The following is a 20,501-nucleotide window of genomic DNA, read 5'->3' as shown; positions in this document are numbered from 1 at the left end:
ATGCAGTTACTATGATATTTTTGTTATTCAGTTCTTCAGCATTTTAATATACGCTGAATAGTTTGGTGCTTTTCAATGTTTTGTTAATCTTTTTACACTATTTGCATACTTTTAATCAGTTAGGAAAAGCAAACTATGTAAATTGAAAATGATAAAAAGGGCAACATTGAATAAAACATGTAGTCGCTTGAACTTGCTAAACATTGTAACGTCTTAGTCTTTTTAGAAAAGTCGTTTTGTATTACTTGACATTTTACTTATAAAACCTGTTCATGTTTTTATTTTAAAGTTCTTCTTTTACGCTTGACAAACCTTGTTTTATACCCTCACCTGCCATCCTTCACCGTTTTATTCAGGTCAGTACACAGAACATGAAAATGGGAGGTCTGCCTCGTACTACTCCACCTACTCAAAAGCCACCAAGTCCACCAATAACGGGAAAAGGAGGAACCCTTGGGTGAGTTTTGTTTAACTTGTAGCCACTTATCTTTTTGGTTTGTATTGAAAAAGAACTTTCTATGTTTCAGCAAACCTGCATGTATTATTTAACCAGTTACTTGGATATGGTAATGTAAAGAAGTGGTTTTCAACCTGTGTTCTGCTGCATACTGTGATAAATGAGACTTTCAGTACTAAATATATTATATGTTAAAGGAATAGGAAATATGTGAAAAAGAATCCTACACACCACTATGTACCTTGTTCTTCATGGTGTTCTGCAGAATTACTCTTGAAATGTTATAAATGTTTGAAAGCCACTGTTTTATAAATCTACTGACCTTAAAATATGAAACGTGTAAAAGGGAGCACGTTTGATGTGCATGATCTTTATTTTAGCAAGTGAATGTTCTGTGTTTAAAAGTTGATCGAAGGAAGTACCTGTTTGTCTACTCTGACAGCAGCAAACCTAGGACATTTCATGCATTTATTTTAATGTCACACTCAATAGCAATGATAGCTTTTGGTAGATCCAAGCAAATGTGCTACCTCTCATAGAGATTAAATTACTCTTAAATGAAATCAACCAGAAAATAATCTTACTGTTTTATGTTATTTCCCCAAGCACACTTTAATAGTAATATTTGCAAGCCCATCTTGCGCAACTTTTTTTTTTTAATCTGACATAAATCAGGTACACCTGCTTTTTGAGTAATAGGATGACAAATCTAGAAGATTCACAAACAAACGAATAATTATAAACAGTGTAACATTCATTAAGTATTTTCGCTAATAAGGTTGTTAATACTTGGATATATGTTTCATCATAATGGTTTGCTGTATTTTGAAATTGAATATGGTCTATTTAAGGCTCTTGGTAATTGTAGGGCTATATCATACAACTTTAATGAAATTGGAACTTATAAGCTGGAATGAATTTTCTAGCAGGTCCTTCCTTCAACTGACTTTTTTTGTTTGTTCAAATTTTAATGTGTTGCCTGTGTCCTCCACAAATGCTCTGCGAGATTTTTTAGCAGTGAAGGGGTTGAGAGCTATTTTAGCAAACAACAATAGTATTTACTGTTGTACACAAGGGCTGCTTTCGTCTGCATTCCAAAACTATATTACCTGCTTCTAATAAGATAATCACAAGAAGACTGAGTTAGATGTTCATGAAGACTTTGTCCTAGAGTCCCAGGTTTTTGCATATCGCTTTGAAGTTCATTTTTTTTCTTTCGCTTTTTTTGTTTTGTTTTTGTTTTGTTTTTGTTTTGTTTTCCTTGAAGGCGACATTCACCCTATCGCACACTGGAGCCTGTGCGCCCCCCTGTGGTACCAAATGACTATGTACCCAGCCCCACACGTAACATGGCTCCCTCACAGCAACAGAGCCCTGTTAGAACAGCTTCAGTCAACCAGAGGAATCGCACATACAGGTATTTTTTAGCATCTGTGCCATAGTGTTTGGCATAATGTTAAATACAAAACAGGAAATCTTTAACACCTTGGCAGGTGTAACTCATAAGCCATATAATCTTTGCTATTTATTACTAAGAGTCAATAAAGTTAAGGTGTAATATTTACACAAATATACAAGTTTGGCCAACTATATTTTAGATTTTAGCATATCCTTTTTTTTTCTTTTTCTTGGGATAATGCCTTTGAGTGCTATTGGGTCAATGTTTTCTCATAGCTTTCTCTATCCCCCCCCCCCAGCTAAGTTGGCTTCTTCTCTATTGGGAGAAAGCGTTTGATGCCTATATTGATTATTCAGGTCTGAATTTAGTTCTACCAACTAATTGTTTTTATGGCATTCTATCTCCTTGTTTTTTTGTTTTGTTTTGTTTTTCAAACAAAGCCAAAAAAATTCTGGAACTCATTTACATGTTTTTGTAATAAACTCCTTCACTACTACAGAGCATCAGGAAGTTTAAGGTATCTGCCTGTGCTTAAAGGATTGTACTGTGACTGGCATTTATGTATATATATATATTTTTTTTGTTTGCTTAGCATTTCAAACTTTTTCCCCCCTTTTTGTTTATATATTTTATTAAACCCATAGCCACTTAAGTGCATTGATCTGCTTTGTTTTGGAGTTGGTCTTTGTTTGTCTTCTGTTCTTTATCATGTCCCCCAAAATAATTGTCTGTTAATGTGTACTGCTGAGTACGTTTTTTGTTTAAGATCTGTGTTTCTATCCCTGTTTCTTTAAATAGAAACAAATAACATGTAACAATATTAAAGTTCTTATACCCAGTCCAGTGTGATTTGTGAAACAAACCAAATGGGTGTATACAAAGGACATAAAAGCACAATAACAAAATGCTCTACTGCATTACACTATTTTCTTATTATCTTGCTGCTTGCATATAACTATGGATTTAACCCCAACCACAATATAGATAGTTTGGGGTAGGAAGTTCATTGCTGCTCTGGAGATGACTTCATTTGTGACCCCTCTCTGGTGTTAGACATAAAGCTTTATGTGCAAACTATATTTTAATAAGAAAATGTTATTCTGCATTAGAACATTTAAGTTTGTTTAAAGGGACATGAAACACAAACATTTGGTTTTGTGATTTAGAGCAGAGCATACATTTTTTTTAAAAGTTTCCATTTTAGTTCTGTTATCGAGTTTGCTTTGTTCTCAATGTATTCTGTATTGAAGTGATACCTAGGAAGGCAATGTGCACGTCTGGAGCACTACGTGTCAGGAAGAAATGCTGCCATCTAGCGCTCTTGCAAATGGATGAGATTCTTCCAAAACTGCTGCCATATAGGGCTAGATTTATCAAGTCCTTCGCCTCGCTACAACTGCAGGTTCTCACAAGAGAACCTGCAGTCAATATTTATCAAGCAGCGGTCATCAGACCGCTGCTTCCTACCCTCTTCTCCACCTCTTAGGTGGAGAATTTCAATCTCCCTGGACTCGTCCGACCGGTGAGATTGACGGCTCCTGTGATTGGCTGTGTGTGGGCAAGGGCGGTATTGCAGGCAAGCTGGGGCGGACAGAGGTGCAGATGCACGCCTCTGTCCGGCCTAGCTTGATAAATCAAGCCCATACAAGTAAATTAGAAACATTTTACAATTGCATGCTCTATCTGAATCATGTAAGAAAATGTAATGAAATAAGTATAAACTCTGTTCATAATTTCTGCCAAATTAAAGACCGTCAGAGCATTGCATATTAAAATTGATAATAAAAAAAAAAGTAACCTAGATTGAAATGTCACTAACCTGTCTATCCTTAAATGGACATGGAACACATTTTTTTTTTTCATGATTAAGATTATACAGTTTTAAACAATTTCCCAATTTACTTTATCTAATTTGCTTAATTTTACTTGGTATCCTTTGTTATAGGAGCAGCTATGCCCTACTGGGAGCTGATTGAAAGCTAATGACAAAAGGCATATCTTTGCAGCCACTAATCAGCAGCTTCTGAGCCTACCTAGGTATAGTTTTTAACAACGGATTCAAAAAGAACAAAACAAATTAAATAGAAATAAATTGGAAAGTTGTTTAAAATGGCATGCTCTATGTGAATCATAAAAGAAAAAAAAATTGGATTTCATGACCCTTTTAAATGCTCCAGGTTTTCTTGTGCCTAGTAGTCGACTAGTTATTAGATCTGTACACCACATAATATTTCCTGGGGCATTTGAATGTACAATACATTGTGCAGGTTTACAGTGTAGATCAATGGCTTTCCTGCTTACATAAAATGTATTTAAATGTATTTTTGCTTGAGAATGATTGGCTGCGTTGGATGTTGATTTTTATAGTAGCAGTGGCAGTAGTGGAGGCAGTCACCCCAGCAGCCGGAGCAGTAGTCGAGAGAACAGTGGAAGCGGAAGTGTGGGAGTCCCGATTGCAGTTCCTACCCCTTCTCCTCCAAGTGTTTTTCCAGGTAAGATTAATATAAAATTGATATATATTTTATTACTACAAAAAATTTGCAAAATAAATGAAAGATTATTTAAGGAAAACGTCACTGAAAGCTGATACTAGTTTGCTTTTGTAATCAGAACAAAATGATTACAGCTGGGCCCTACCTGAATAGTAACAAAATACGCCTGTTTCTTAATTGGGCTAGTAACTTTTCCCCCCCTCTGTAACTGCTAAACTGTAGTGATCTATTTATGGACATATTTCTTCTGGGTTGTCCAGCTTGTGCTTGTTTTGTGTTGCGAAACTTTACACGTTGCACATATCTGAAATCTATAGAATTGCTTTTCGCTCATGAGTAAATCCATTTCTGCTTCATGTAGTCACATTTTCTTTTGCATAGTCATTTTGTGGTTGCTGCAAAGTGATTTGTATTACAAAATGTGCTGCTTGTGCACACAACCTTGCCTATATTGTAAAACTTGGTGCACACATTTGCTTCAAAAACTCATATAAGCATTTAAAAACAGTAATGTATGGGAGGTTCTATTTTTTATAAATCATTTTATGCTGCTGGAGTGATTTCCAAAAATAATTTCAGTGTGGTTTAGAAATTATAAAAAGTAAATAGCACTTCACGTTCTAATACTAAACCCTATCCGTTTTTTTTTATTTTAGTTTTTACTTCAGTTTTTGTCTTTTAAAACATTGAGGTATTTTTCCTTAAAGGGTCCGTTATAGTGGACAAATTACATGCTCTTATTTGCAGTGCTATGTGTTTAACACTTGCAAAGGGGTTAAACGCATACAACTTGAGGTGGAGCAGAGCTCTGCTGGTTCCAAGTGGACACTGACGTCGACTCACCCAACTGTGCAAATGCTGCTGGTGACTGGGTGACCGTCCTTTTCTACTTGGGACCAGCAATGCTTTGTGGCTCCTAATTGGTGCAGCTTCTCTAGTGTTAAAATGACATGTTTTAACGAATTAGAGCACATCATTTTATCACTAAACGGCCCTTTAAGTGTACATAAAGAAGAAAAAAATAAATGTTCCAAAGTGCCAGAGCATTATACTATTGTACGGCACTAAAGCATTCTCATTGCGTTATTGCTTGAACATAATTTTGTTTTTAACCCCGCAAGCCGTTTAAACATAAAGGTGAAAGTCTGCTCTGTTTCAGCAGCGCACTGCTGCGCCTTAGCGGAACCGACCTGATTACCGGCTACACACACACACATGCCGCTTATAATTGACTGAGCAGTTGTGTTTCGCTCCAGGTTTGGGGGTAAATCAGAGTATTGTTTAAGTAACTTTAGAATAATAAATGTGTGTCACATTAGTGCATTTTATATCTGCCCCTTTATGCCCCTTTTAATTTCAGCAAATGCATTATGATAGTATTGCATTGTTTTCCTTCTCGTATCCATACATTATTGTTTTTATAAATCCTATCTACTCTAGCATGAATTCCATTCCAGTCACTGATGGCTGTGTATGTGCTTAATATTTTATTTGTACTGTATACCTAACACTTCGCTTCCTTTAAGCATTTCTAATCCTGGCTAACATGATTTCCGTATTAACTTCACATCTTCCTCTTTCCACGTAGCCCCTGCTGGCTCAGCTGGCACTCCTCCCATTCCTGTTACCTCCACACCTGTCCCTGCCCCCCTTGCTCCTGCTACTGCCCCTCCCTCAACTACCCCAGATGTTGCTGCAGGAGCTCAACCCCCTGCTGATGGTTTCACCTCTCCAACTCCCCCTGCTGTTTCCTCTGCTCCTCCTCCTTCAGGTAAGTGTGGGGATTGTTTTCTTTCAGTGGGGCCAAGAAATAACTGCTGGAGTGATGCACTCGTCTTTTGTTAATAAATTAGTTCTAGCAAGATTTTATTTTTATTTTTTTATTTCCTAGTTTAAGTACACAATATTTTATTTAAAGGACCACTCAATGCAGTAGAATTTCATAATTAACAAGTGCATAATAAAAAGAGAACAATTTAATACCTACTCTGAATTTCAAATAAGCAGTAGATTTTTTTTTTTCTGACAAATTTATTTTTTCTCCCATTTTCTGGCCCCCGGTATCATGTGGAAGACAGCAGCCAATCACAGACTAGTATACATTTACCCTGAGAGATTGTGCACATGCTCAGTAGGATCTCGTTCCCCAAAAGTGTGAATATAAAAAGAATGTGCAAAATTTGATAAGGGAAGAAAATTGGAAAGTGTCTTAAAACGGCATGCTCTTTCTGAATAATAAAAGTTTGTTTTTACTTGAATGTACTTTTAAATGTTCCTCAATGAAGCTAGTTCAACTGAAAACCGTTGTTTACTGGTAAATAAGCATCTGAAAAAGGTATTCAGGCTCTCCCCTTCCCCTATACGTTTTGAATCTGGTATTACATGTTCAGCACCTACATTTTGCACTATATGCTAAAATTGTCCATGAAGTCATAAAACGTAAAGTTTCTTTGATGCTATCACCTCTTTTATGATTTGGTTATAAATGGTATGCACTTTATTGTCAATTTGCAGACAATTCTCAGTTTGGCATTGCAAAACTACAGCGAATCCTTCCTATACAAATCTGACATTTTGCTGAAATTTATTAAAGGGCTATCATAGTCAAAATATTACATGCTCTAATTTGTTTGAGCATTTCATTTTAAAGCTAACGACCCTGCACCTCTCAGTGTTTAATCCCCACAAAGGGAAATGCTGCCAATGGCATGGAACTTTCTTAGCCATGGCCCATACCATTTTTATAAGTTTAATGGATTTACAGCTTGTTTAAATAGAGGTGATTAGACTCTCGTTCTACATCATTTTGAAATTGAAAATAGAGTTGGTGCTGTTTTGCATGATCTGACTGGCTAGTAATGTAAATCTGTAGTAACCAAAACCGTATTGTTCATTATATTTATGTACAGCACCATCTGTTTCTTAAGTATACATGAAGCTGTAGATCCGAAAAAAAAAATTTTTACTCCAAATTTAAGAATAAATAATTACCACCTTTGCTGGCTATCTGCTTAATCGCATCAGGTGTACTTATTGTTTGGGAAACACTTACTATTTGGCGAGTCACTCATACAGATGTGGCTCTTTTTAAATAAAACCTCACTGCCAGCTAACAAATTAAGATGAGCTTTGAAGTTAACTGTAGTTCCAATGTTTTTCATCAAGTCAATTTCCATAGCTTGAAGGCTTCTCGATTAGAGAGGTCTACATGGACCTGCCACTACCCCAGGATCAGATCCCTATCCCATGATAGGATGTAGTCATGAAGTGCAATATTTTCCATCTGAGCAAAACAAGAAAAACAAGTAAAATCACTATCGGCTGGCTTTACACATTTAAAAGTGCAGTGATGCTTTAGACTACAGAATAGCAAATTAAGCTAATAAGAATTCAACTGATTTTGGAAATATGTTCTATTGAAGTCTCCCAGCATCACCTAGGCAGTTTTAAAGAATTGTAAACGTTAACAAGGGCATTCAAAGATTGTCTGGTTGAATTATTTATGGAATACTTATTCACTAACTAGATTAAGATATTGCACATTTGAATTTATATTGTGTATTCTGATTTTCTAATGTTGTGTGTTTGTGTGATAAATCTCTTTCTAAAATATCGTGGCTTTCTCTGTTTTGAATGAATCCATGTTGGTGTGTTTCCGGTTAGTGAGATGTGGGGTTGTCTTTTAGAATATGACTTACTTTTAGGAAAATGTATACTTTGTCTTAAAATGCTAATGTAATAGATAAACAAATTGTTATAACTAATTACCTGATTGAATCAGTTATCTGCAAATAAAAAAAAAAATATGGTACACGATATGAAATTATTAATTGTACACTTCATGAATTATTATTTAATGAAAAACTGAAAAACCTGCACTCATACCCATTAGGTACTAAGAAAAAAAATATATATAAAGGGAGTGAGTTAAATGATAAAGTATAGCTATGGTTACAATTTTTTTCTTTTATGATTTAGATTGAGCATGCAACTTTCTTATTTACTCCTATTATCAATTTGTCTTTGTTCTCTTGGTATCTTTATTTGAAAAAGCAGGACTGAAAGCTTAGGAGTCAGCCCATTTTTGGTTTAGCACCATGGATAGCGCTTGCTGATTGGTTGCTACATTAAACCTAAAATGGGCCGGCTCCTAAGCTTTCATTCCTGCTTTTAAAATAAAGATACCAAGAGAATAAAAAAAAAAGTTAATAGGAGTAAATTAGAAAGTTGCTTAAAATTGCATGCTCTATTCAAGTCATGAAATAAAAAAAAAATTGGTTTAGTATCCCTTTAATTAACAAGTAATGAATACACATCTACCACTGCTGATCACAATTTAATCTTGGGGGGAAAAAGGAATAGTTATAGCGATTTACCTACTACATTAGTAATCTCCATCAGATTTAGCAATTTTCAATTGCTTAAACAAAGATTGCAACAAATGACTAGTTTGTAAAAATATTAACATAGTACCTATCTGTGACTAATATTCTTATGCGCAGGGTGTCTGAAGATAATTATACAGTATTAAGGGGATAGGATTAAACTATAGAGTTTTTAGTGAAAACATTCATTCATAATCCCCATACATACCAAACAACTATGGGCTAAACTCCTACAATCCGGGAGCTATATTATGTTTAAAATTATCTAGATATCACCATCCATAACTTTCCCACTTGATTATAGTTCAGACACACACAAACATAAAAAGGAGATTAAACTCCAAGTGCAAAACACCCCTAACGTGTTTGTAGCCAGCAAGCGATACCCAGCTTTACATTCCTGCTTTTTAAAATTAAAATGCCAAGAGAGCAAAGTAAAATTGATAATAGGAGTGAATTAGAAAGTTGCTTACAATTTAAAGAAAATTTGTGTTTCATATCCATTTTAAGCCCACGTCAAGGACCTAGGACGTGTACCCTGTCTGGTCTGAGAGTGCGGTCCATTTCTGTGTTTGTGTACTTGTCACTCTGGGTGGTTCCCAGTTTGTTTGAAAGTATGCGTTTTGTGACTGCTTGGTTAGGGTCCCAGGCGGGGGAGGGCTTGATGTGGTCCTGGGCTTTAACGGTTTGGCACCAAATGCAACTGACTCTCCCATTTTTACTTTTAAATATTACTGTGCGATTAATGGAGAGTGCTCAGGGGTTAACCGCCTGGGTTGCTGGAAACTGTGCAGCTGTCAGTAAGTATTCAGGGCTGTGGGATTCACTGTGTACCCTGTCCAGATAGTTAGAGAGAGATATAAATAATAGATATAGATAGATTCACTTTTAAACACAATACTAATGTTTTAACTTAGCAAGAGTTCAGAAATCATTATTTGGTGGAATAACCCTTATTTTCGATCACAGTTTTCATACATCTTTGCATGTTCTCCAACAATCTTCCACATTGCTGTTGGATGACTTTATGCCACTCCTGGCACACAAATTCAAGCAGCTCAGCTCAGCTTTGTTTGATGGCTTGTGACCATGCATCTTCCTCTTGATCACATTTCAGAGGTTTTCAATGGGGTTCAGGTCTGGAGATTGGCTGACCAGGGTCTTGATCTGGTAGTCCTCCAACACCTTGATTGACCTGGTTGTGTGGCATGGAGCATTGTCATGCTGGAAAAAAATAATCCTCAGAGTTGGAGAACATTGTCAGAAAAGAAGGAAGCAAGTTTTCTTCCAGGATAAACCTGTACATGGCGTAATTCATGCATCCTACACAAAGATAAATCTGCCCTATTCCAGCCTTGCTGAAGCTCCCCCAGATCATCACCAATCCGCCACCAACTTTTACAGTGGGTTCAAGACACTGTCGCTGTTAGGCCTCTCCAGGGCTCTGTCTAACCATTAGATGTCCAGGTGTTGGGCAAAGCTGAAAGTAGGACTCATCAGAGAAGATGACTTTACTCCAGTCCTCAACAGTCTAATCCTTATGGTCTTTAGCAAACGTCAGCCTGGCTCTTTTTTGCTTTTCATTGATGAAGGGCTTTTTTCTAGCTTTGCACAACTTCAACCCTGTCCCTAAGGATTCTGTTTCTACCATCCTCGCCTTGCATGTTAACTCAGTTGCCATTTGCTATTCTTTTGTAGGTCACTTGATGTCCGATTATGAATGTTGTGTGACATTCAAATGAGTTTTCGGTTATCCCAGGCAGTGGAGTCTTTTTCACCCTCTGTAGCTTTGTAATCCCCTTTGTCCGCTGCTTGATCTTGTTGTTATGAACCACCATCTTTGAAATTTTAAGGATGGAAGCAACATGATGCTCACTGTATCCCTGTGTCAGTAAAGCCAGGATTGAACCCTTCTTTTCCTCATCCAAAACTTCTTCTTTTCAACTCTTTTGGCATGATCAATATTTTTTTTTATTTCAGCTATTTTTGATGTACTACTAGCACTGTTTTTGTCATACAGCTGGTCCTATTGAAATAGTAATAAGCACAGCAGTGTTTTCTATACTTTTCCTCATTAAAAAAGGTTTGGTTTTAGGTGATCACCTAATCGGTACCTCATAAGTAGAATGAGGTGTACCTGTGTTGGAATTCAACAGACACTGGAATGACTGCCATACATGTAGAGATGTTGATTCAAGAAACAATTGAAGTGGTTTCTTATTTTTTTTCCCTTTTATGGTTCAAATACCCCTAACATGATTACAGAAGTGATGTATTGTGGCTACCCAAAACCAAGTGGTTCTAAGAGTTTGGGTTTTAATGTTCTTTAGAAAAGGGATTTAATTATTTTTTATCATGCATGTCTTTTCTATCATGATTGTTGATGCAAAACTGATCATCCACCTTAAAAAAGCAAGTGAGTATAGAGGCGTACATTTATCAAGCTGCATTTGCAACTTTTCCAGCATGTACAGCAGGTTTGCAATAGCAAAACTCTTTTTTTTTTTCCTCTCCACTACCTCAGAAGTGGCAAGATCAATCACCCCAGCACTTTTGATATGATTGACATTCCCTGCTCCAGTGCAATTGGTTGTGCCGGAGCAGGGGGCGGCGTTGCACAAGAATGTTATTATGCAATAATGCATCTCTTCTTGTGATGAAACATCTCAAGTGGCAATTGCAGGCGGACAGGTTCACTACTAGAGAACCTGTCCACCTGGAGGGATGGTAACTTTAGCCCAGAGAATGTGAGGTAGGAGGGGGTTAAACAAAATCTCTTAGAGAAATTTGCTCTATTAACCCAAAGTTCCCTGGGAGAAAGTGGAACAAGTACAATTTTCAGATGTATTTTACAGCAAAAGGAAGCAAAATAAAGAACTGTATATTGCAATAGTATTCCACTTTCAATATTTAAACATTCCATGTGTTGAAATGCTGAGTTTAATGATCCTTTAATTACATTGTCAATGTCTTCAGTGTTATCTCATAAGACATTATCAAAAACATCAATGACATTACATATTTTCAAAACAGATTTTGTTGCATAATTGCTAATGACTCTTCATACCATTCTCAATTGAGTTCGTACATTGTAAAATTTTTTATAAAACATGTATTTTTGAATAATTAAGAAATGAAAAAGCTGATATTACATGTCCCTTTGTATTTATTGAATAGAAACAAATTTGTTTCATCTTTGAAATAAAGCAATGTGAGAACAAAGAGATGCGCTAACTCTGAGTGATAATATGCTGGAAATGTTTATTAGGAAGTCCAAAACTCGTACAAAGTAATGGGGTCACAGTCAGGAACGCCTGACGCGTTTCGCGCATGCGTAGATGCGCTTCAGCCTCCGAAGAAGCGCATCTACGCATGCGCGAAGCGCGTCAGGCATTCCTGACTGTGACCTCATTACGTTGTACGAGTTTTGGACTTCCTAATAAACATTTCCAGCATATTATCACTCAGAGTTAGCGCATCTCTTTGTTCTCACATTGCTTTGTTTATCAGCGGTTGGATACTCCGCTTTTTGGATTTGCTACTCGTTGGCTGTACCCACCTGGTACTACTGGCTCACTCTCCGCCCCTCCGTGTCTAACTCCAATCACTGTGCCTAGCGACCAGGAAGTGCGAACTTACCTAGACCGACCTCTTTGCACGCCAAGAAGGACACGCATACTGCACCTCCACCCCCCCACCCCCCGGAAGGGTTTCATCGGCAGTCCGTGAGGAAGTTCAGCAGCGTGCCCCACCAGACCAGTGGAGGGTAAGAGACTACGGCATTTGCTACCATAGTGACTTTGTGTTGTTTACCGTACCTCTGACACCTAGGCTGAAGAGGAGTATTGCTGACACCTTAGGAACTGTAGGAGAGTGAAGCTGGTGGATTATTATGTTCTGACTGTGTCCCTTCCACACGGACGACTGGGACACACATATAAACCCCCATTAAGGTTTCCAGTATATACTTTGGGATAACCTAGGGGTTGAATATCTGAACACTTCCCTTTTTGTGAACTTTTCATCTATGAAATATACTACACATTTGGTGAAATCCTTAAGGGTCTTTTGCATATAAAACAAGAAGATAAAGTAGCCCAACTGGGTGTAAACATAGTAGCTTGTCCTATAAGCTAGTGTTCACCTAGTCCAGCCTCTTTTAGCTTACTTATGCCTTTTACAAAAAGACCATTTAAATAGTGCATCAGTTTTGTTCCACCCAAATGTACAATCCAGTGGCAGATTATATACTATACAGTCCGAAACCTATTTCTGGGGCTGAGTGTATATGGCTATATATTGCATATAGTACTTCAAAAGGGGAATTTTTCAGTTAAATTCTTACTTCACCTGTGAGTTGTCCTCTGTTTACTATTAATAAGGCGTTGTTCTACCATAGTAAAGAACATCATGACCCAGATAAAATATGTATTTTTGTTAAATCTAGTGAGCATATTCTATTAAACATATTAGTTTAGAAATAGAATAGATTGCCCAGGTTTAGAGGTTGGTTGCATTTTTATTAGTCTGCTTGTTAGTTGCCTGTGAAGCATGTGCACCCAGTCCATTTCCTGGTTTTGTATGCATTCTTCAGGGAGGCTACTTTTTTAGCTTGAGCACACTTGCAAGTGTCAGAAGATGCAACTAAATACTTTATCCTCCAGCTAATTTCTTCAATATTGTAGCTATTTCTGGCTTTTTACTGGATATTACATCCTCTGTTGCCGGTGAGGGGTAAGTTGTTTTTAAGTTGATGTGCGCCCATTTTATTCCAATAATTGCTGATTTGGACTTGGGATGTGAACCAATATTATTCTGTTCAGAACCCCAGATGTGCATCCAGTTTATTCTGAGAGAGCTACTCAGGACGCAAATATGTGCCTGGTTCATTCTGAGAGTGCCGCTCAGGAAACGGTGTATACACCTAGTTTATTCTGCTCAGGACACGGTGTATGCACCTAGTTTATGCTGCTCAGGACACGGTGTATGCACCTAGTTTTTGCTGCTTAGGACACGGTGTATGCACCTAGTTTGTGCTGCTCAGGACCCGGTGTCTGCACCTAGTTTATGCTGCTCAGGACCCGGTGTATGCACCTAGTTTGTGCTGCTCAGGACCCGGTGTATGCACCTAGTTTGTGCTGCTCAGGACCCGGTGTATGCACCTAGTTTATGCTGCCCAGGACACGGTGTATGCGCCTAGTTTATGCTGCCCAGGACACAGTGTATGCGCCTAGTTTATGCTGCCCAGGACACGGTGTATGCGCCTAGTTTATGCCGCCCAGGACACGGTGTATGCGCCTAGTTTATGCCGCCCAGAGATATGATGTGCTCCTATTTGAAAGGGAAAGGCTAAAACATTATGTATATGGTTTGAATTATTTTCACATTTGCTAATTATAAAAGGCCATATTTTGTACCTTGAGTGCCTCTTTGGTTCTGTATTATTACTTGCAAAGCTGGGAGAGGAAATGGCACTACTATTGTTGGAGTAGTATTTTATAAAAATCTATCCACGTCTGGGGAAACAGTATATGTATGCAGTTTATTCTGCCTTGGACACAGGATGTGCACCCAGTTTATTCGGAGAGTGCTGCTCCTGACACTGTGCGTGCACCCAGTTTACTGTGAGATAGCTGAAGACAGGATGTGCACTAATTTGAAAGGGAAAGACTCTAATTGTAGCTAAAACATTTATGGATTATTTTCACTTGTTTTTATTCTAAAAGGGCATATTTTGTACCTTGGGGGCCTCTTTGTTTCTGTGTTACTCTCAGCGTTGGGAGAGGATATGGGACTGCTATTGTTATAGTAGTAATTTATAATATTCTATCTCTTATTTTCTGAAAGGGGCTTATTTAAAGGGTAATTAAAAACATTTAGTTTTTTTTATTTATTTAAAAAAGGCTTGTCCCACACTACTTAGAGAGGCCCAAAAGCAAATAATATAACACAGGTTTTCCTCGAAATGCTGTTGGATTAGGCAATCTGCAGCTTTTGCAGGTTACAGAATTAGCTTTTTGGCCTTTCTAGGGAGCGTGGCCCAAGCACAGTTTGTTTTACACAAAAGCAAGAGGTTTCTAACGCCCCTCAAAGTCAATATACATATCAACACCAAAGCTGAATTTCAGAGAATAAAAGTGCCTCCATTCTGGGGAATGGTATTTTTGTTGCTTAATATGCATGTTTCTGCATTACAAAAAGTGCTGATCGATAATGCATTACTCTCATCGATCAAATTTTATATTGTTATAGCCACTATTATCAATATTCATGACACTCATACTCAAGACTTAAAGGGACATGCTACTCAAATTCTGATGCAGCACATATGTAAAAAAAGCTGACTAGAAAATATCACCTAAACATCTCCGTGTAAAAGAAGATTTCTTTCATGTAATTGGCAAGAGTCCATGAGCTAGTGACATATGGGATATACAATCCTACCAGGAGGGGCAAAGTTTCCCAAACCTCAAAATGCCTATAAATACACCCCTTACCACAATCAGTTTTACAAACTTTGCCTCCTATGGAGGTGGTGAAGTAAGTTTGTGCTAAGATTTCTACGTTGATATGCACTTCTCAGCATTGTTGAAGCCCGATTCCTCTCAGAGTACAGCGAATGTCAGAGGGACGTGAAGGGAGTATCACTTATTGAATTCAATGATTTCCCTAATGGGGGTCTATTTCATAGGTTCTCTGTTATCGGTCGTAGAGATTCATCTCCTACCTCCCTTTTCAGATTGACGATATACTCTCAATTTACCATTACCTCTACTAATAGCTATTTTAGTACTGGTTTGGCTATCTGCTATATGTGGATGGGTGTCTTTTGGTAAGTATGTTTTCATTACTTAAGACACTCTCAGCTATGGTTTGGCACTTTATGCATTTATATAAAGTTCTAAATTATATGTATTGTACTTATATTAGCCATGAGTCAGGTTCATGTATTTCCTTCTGCAGACTGTCAGTTTCATATTTGGGGAATGTAAACATTTTTAAGAAATTTATTTCTTACCTGGGGTTTAGTCTTTTTTCAATTGACTACTTCTTACAATTGCGGGTATTAGGCCCGCGGGTGCGTCAAATGCTAAACTTTATTGCGTCATTCTTGGCGCAAGAAATTTTTGGCGCGATAAAATATGTTTGACGCAACTTAGTCATTTCCCGCATCATACGTGATGCCGAGACCTTTCACACGGCGGCGTCATTAGTGACGCAAGTGTGTCATTTCCGGTTATTTTTTGGCGCCAAAAAAGAGTAGTTTACGTTACGTTGTGCGTTATACTTGGTGCCAAATTTTTTCATTATTTCAATACCCTTTGTATGTTTGCCTCTTGCTTTTTGCTATCAGAGGCCTATGCTATTGCATTTTTTCCCATTCCTGAAACTGTCATATAAGGAAATAGATAATTTTGCTTTATATGTTGTTTTTTCTCTTACATTGTGCAAGATGTCCCAATCTGATCCTGCCTCAGAAGTTTCTGCTGGAACATTGCTGCCTGACATTGGTTCTACCAAAGCTAAGTGCATTTGTTGTAAAATTGTAGAAATTATTCCACCGAATGTCATTTGTAATAGTTGTCATGATAAACTTTTACATGCAGATAGTGTTTTCATCAGTAATAGTACATTGCCAGTTGCAGTTCCTTCAACTTCTAATGTGCATGATATACCTGTAAATTTTAAGGAATTTGTTTCTGATTCTATTATTAAGGCTTTGTCTGCATTTCCACCTTCTAATAAACGTAAAAGGTTTTTTAAAACTTCTCATTTAGCTGATGAAATTTCAAATGACCAACAACATAATAATTTATCCTCTTCTGATGAGGATCTATCTGATTTAGAAGATCCTTCCTCAGACATTGACACTGACAAATCTACTTATTTATTTAAAATAGAGTATATGCGTTCTTTATTAAAAGAAGTGTTAATTACTTTGGATATTGAGGTAACCAGTCCTATTGACGTTCAGTCTAATAAACGTTTAAATGCTGTTTTTAAACCTCCTGTGGTTTCTCCAGGGGTTTTTCCTATTCCTGAGGCTATTTCTGATATGATTTCTAGGGAATGGAATAAGCCAGGTACTACTTTTATTCCTTCTTCAAGGTTTAAAAAATTGTATCCTTTACCAGCAAAATCTATAGAGTTTTGGGAAAAAATCCCCAAAGTTGATGGGGCTATTTCTACTCTTGATAAACGTGCCACTATTCCTATGGAAGATAGCACTTCCTTTAAGGATCCTTTAGATAGGAAGCTTGAATCTTATCTAAGGAAGGCCTATTTATATTCAGGTCATCTTCTTAGACCTGCTATTTCTTTGGCTGATGTTGCGGCTGCATCAACTTTCTAGTTGGAAAATTTTGCGCAACATGAATTGGATTCTGACATATCTAGTGTTGTTCGCTTACTGCAATATACTAATCATTTTATTTGTGATGCCATTTTTGATATTATCAAAATTGATGTTAGATCCATGTCTTTAGCTGTATTAGCTAGAAGAGCTTTGTGGCTTAAGTCTTGGAATGCTGATATGACATCTAAATCTAGATTACTATCTCTTTCTTTCCAAGGTAATAATTTATTTGGTTCTCAGTTGGATTCTATTATTTCAACTATCACTGGGGGAAAAGGAGATTTTTTGCCTCAGGATAAAAAAAACCTAAGGGTAAATCTAAGGCTTCTAACCGTTTTCGTTCCTTTCGTCAGAATAAGGAACAAAAACTCAATCCTCCCCCCAAGGAATCTGCTTCCAATTGGAAGCCTTCCTCAAATTGGAATAAATCCAAGCCATTTAGGAAACCAAAGTCAGCCCCTAAGTCCGCATGAAGGTGCAGCCCTCATTCCAGCTCAGCTGGTAGGGGGCAGATTAAGGTTTTTCAAGGATTTTTGGAAAAAATCTGTCCAAAATCATTGGATTCAGAGCATTGTCTCTCAAGGGTATCGAATAGGATTCAGAGTAAGACCTCCTATGAGAAGATTTTTTTCTCTCACGCATCCCTGTAAATCCAGTAAAAGCTCAGGCTTTTCTGAAGTGTGTTTCAGACCTGGAGTCTTCAGGGGTAATCATGCCAGTTCCTCCTCAGGAACAAGGTCTGGGGTTTTATTCAAACCTATTCATTGTACCAAAGAGAGAAAATTTATTCAGACCAGTTCTGGATCTAAAAAGTTTGAGACTTGCAGGATGCATACCTTCATATTCCGATTCATCCAGAACACTATCAGTTTCTGAGATTCTCTTTTCCAGACAAGCATTACCAATTTGTTGCTCTTCCATTTGGCCTAGCAACAGCTCCAAGAATCTTTTCAAAGGTTCTGGGTGCCCTACTATCTAATCAGAGAACAGGGTATTGCGGTGTTTCCTTATTTGGACGATATCTTGGTACTAGCTCAGTCTTTACGTACTGCAGAATCTCACACGAATCAACTAGTGTTGTTTCTTCGGAAACATGGTTGGAGGATCAATTTACCAAAAAGTTTCTTGATTCCTCAGACAAGGGTCACCTTTTTAGGTTTCCAGATAGATTCAGTGTCCATGACTCTGTCTCTAACAGACAAGAGACGTTTAAGATTGGTCGCAGCATGCCGGCACCTTCAGTCTCAGTCATTCCCTTCAGTGGCTATGTGCATGGAAGTTTTAGGTCTCATGGCTGCAGCATCGGACGCGATCCCCTTTGCTCATTTTCACATGAGACCTCTACAGCTTTGTATGCTGAATCAATGGTGCAGGGATTATACAAAGATATCACAATTAATATCCTTGAATCCCAATGTACGACACTCTCTAACATGGTGGATAGATCACCATCGTTCAAGGGGCTTCTTTTGTTCGGCCATCCTGGACTGTGATCTCAACAGATGCAAGTCTTTCAGGTTGGGGAGCTGTTTGGGGATCTCTGATAGCACAAGGGGTTTGGAAATATCAAGAGGCGAGATTACCAAAAAATATTTTAGAACTCCGTGGCTCTTCAGTTCTGGCCTCTGCTAAAGAGATAACCGTTCATTTGTTTTCAGACAGACAATATCACAACTGTGGCTTATGTCAATCATCAGGGTGGGACTCACAGTCCCCAAGCTATGAAAGAAGTATCTCGGATACTTGCTTGGGCGGAATCCAGCTCCTGTCTAATCTCTGCGGTGCATATCCCAGGTGTAGACTATTGGGAGGCGGATTATCTCAGCCGCCAGACTTTACATCCAGGGGAGTGGTCTCTCCATCCAGATGTGTTTTCTCAGATTGTTCAGATGTGGGGTCTTCCAGAGATAGATCTCATGGCCTGTCATCTAAACAAGAAACTTCCCAGATATCTATCCAGGTCCAGGGATGTTCAGGCGGAAGCAGTGGATGTGTTGACACTTCCTTGGTGTTGTCATCCTGCTTACATCTTCCCGCCTCTAGTTCTCCTTCCAAGAGTGATCTCCAAAATCATCATGGAACAGTCTTTTGTGTTGCTGGTGGCTCCAGCATGGCCACACAGGTTTTGGTATGTGGATCTGGTTCGGATGTCCAGTTGCCCGCCTTGGCCACTTCCGTTACGGCCGGACCTACTATCTCAAGGTCCGTTTTTCCATCAGGATCTCAAATCATTAAATTTGAAGGTATGGAAATTGAATGCTTAGTTCTAAGTCATAGAGGTTTCTCTGACTCAGTGATTAATACTATGTTACAAGCTCGTAAATCTGTTTTTAGAAAGATTTATTATAGAGTTTGGAAGACTTACATTTCATGGTGTTCTTTTCATAAATTCTCCTGGCATTCTTTTAGAATTCCTAGAATTTTACAGTTTCTTTAGGATGGTTTGGATAAGGGTTTGTCTGCAAGTTCCTTGAAAGGACAAATCTCTGCTCTTTCTGTTTTATTTCACAGAAAGATTGCTATACTTCCTGATATACACTGTTTTGTACAGGCTCTAATTCGTATTAAGCCTGTCATTAAGTCAATTTCTCCTCCTTGGAGTCTTAATTTGGTTCTGAAGGCTTTACAGGCTCCTCCATTTGAACCTATGCATTCTTTGGACATTAAACTACTTTCTTGGAAAGTGTTATTTCTTTTGGCCATCTCTTCTGCTAGAAGAGTTTCTGAGTTATCTGCTCTTTCTTGTGAGTCTCCTTTTCTGATTTTTCATCAGGATAAGGCAGTTTTGCGGACTTCTTTTCAATTTTTAACTAAAGTTGTGAATTCTAACAACATTAGTAGAGAAATTGTTGTTCCTTCCTTATGTCCTAATCCTAAGAATTCTTTGGAGAGATCCTTACATTCTTTGGATGTGGTAAGAGCTTTGAAATATTATGTGGAAGCTACTAAAAATTTCAGGAAGACTTCCAGTCTATTTGTTTTATTTTCTGGTCCTAGGGAAGGTCAGAAGGCTTCTGCCATTTCCTTGGCTTCTTGGTTGAAACTTCTGATTCATCAAGCTTATTTGGAGTCGGGTCAGGCCCCGCCTCAGAGAATTACAGCTCATTCTACTAGATCAGTCTCCACTTCGTGGGCTTTTAAGAATGAAGCTTCAGTTGATCAGATTTGCAAAGCGGCAACTTGGTCCTCTTTGCATACTTTTACTAAATGCTACCGTTTTGATGTATTTGCTTCTTCGGAAGCAGTTTTTGGTAGAAAAGTTCTTCAGGCAGCCGTTTCAGTTTGATTCTTCTGCTTTTGGTTTAAGTTTTTTTCTTTCAAAATGAAAATAAACTTAATTTTTTGGGTTGTGGATTAATTTTTTCAGCGGAATATGGCTGTTTTTATTTTTATTCCCTCCCTCTCTAGTGAC

The 20,501-nt window shown here is 37.8% G+C and overlaps 1 protein-coding gene across 6 annotated transcripts in view; it reads left to right on the top strand.

Annotated features, from left to right (window-relative positions):
• ABI2 (abl interactor 2) overlaps nt 1-20,501 on the top strand; it is a 190,929-nt gene that overhangs the window by 119,857 nt on the left and 50,571 nt on the right. Inside the window, exons 4-7 of one of the 6 annotated variants that reach the window (XM_053698665.1) lie at nt 357-457; nt 1,725-1,874; nt 4,224-4,348; nt 5,937-6,119. In XM_053698665.1, the coding sequence (XP_053554640.1) occupies nt 357-457; nt 1,725-1,874; nt 4,224-4,348; nt 5,937-6,119 (559 nt within the window). The remainder of the gene's footprint in view (nt 1-356; nt 458-1,724; nt 1,875-4,223; nt 4,349-5,936; nt 6,120-20,501) is intronic. The other 5 variants (XM_053698667.1, XM_053698666.1, XM_053698668.1 and 2 more) reach the window with 5 other exon arrangements.

The sequence above is a fragment of the Bombina bombina genome, chromosome 1 (assembly GCF_027579735.1).
Source record: "Bombina bombina isolate aBomBom1 chromosome 1, aBomBom1.pri, whole genome shotgun sequence".
NCBI classification, from domain to species: Eukaryota; Metazoa; Chordata; class Amphibia; order Anura; family Bombinatoridae; genus Bombina; species Bombina bombina.
The sequence above is the reverse complement of the archived record's forward strand: the minus strand, read 5'-3'. Positions and strand labels throughout refer to the sequence as shown.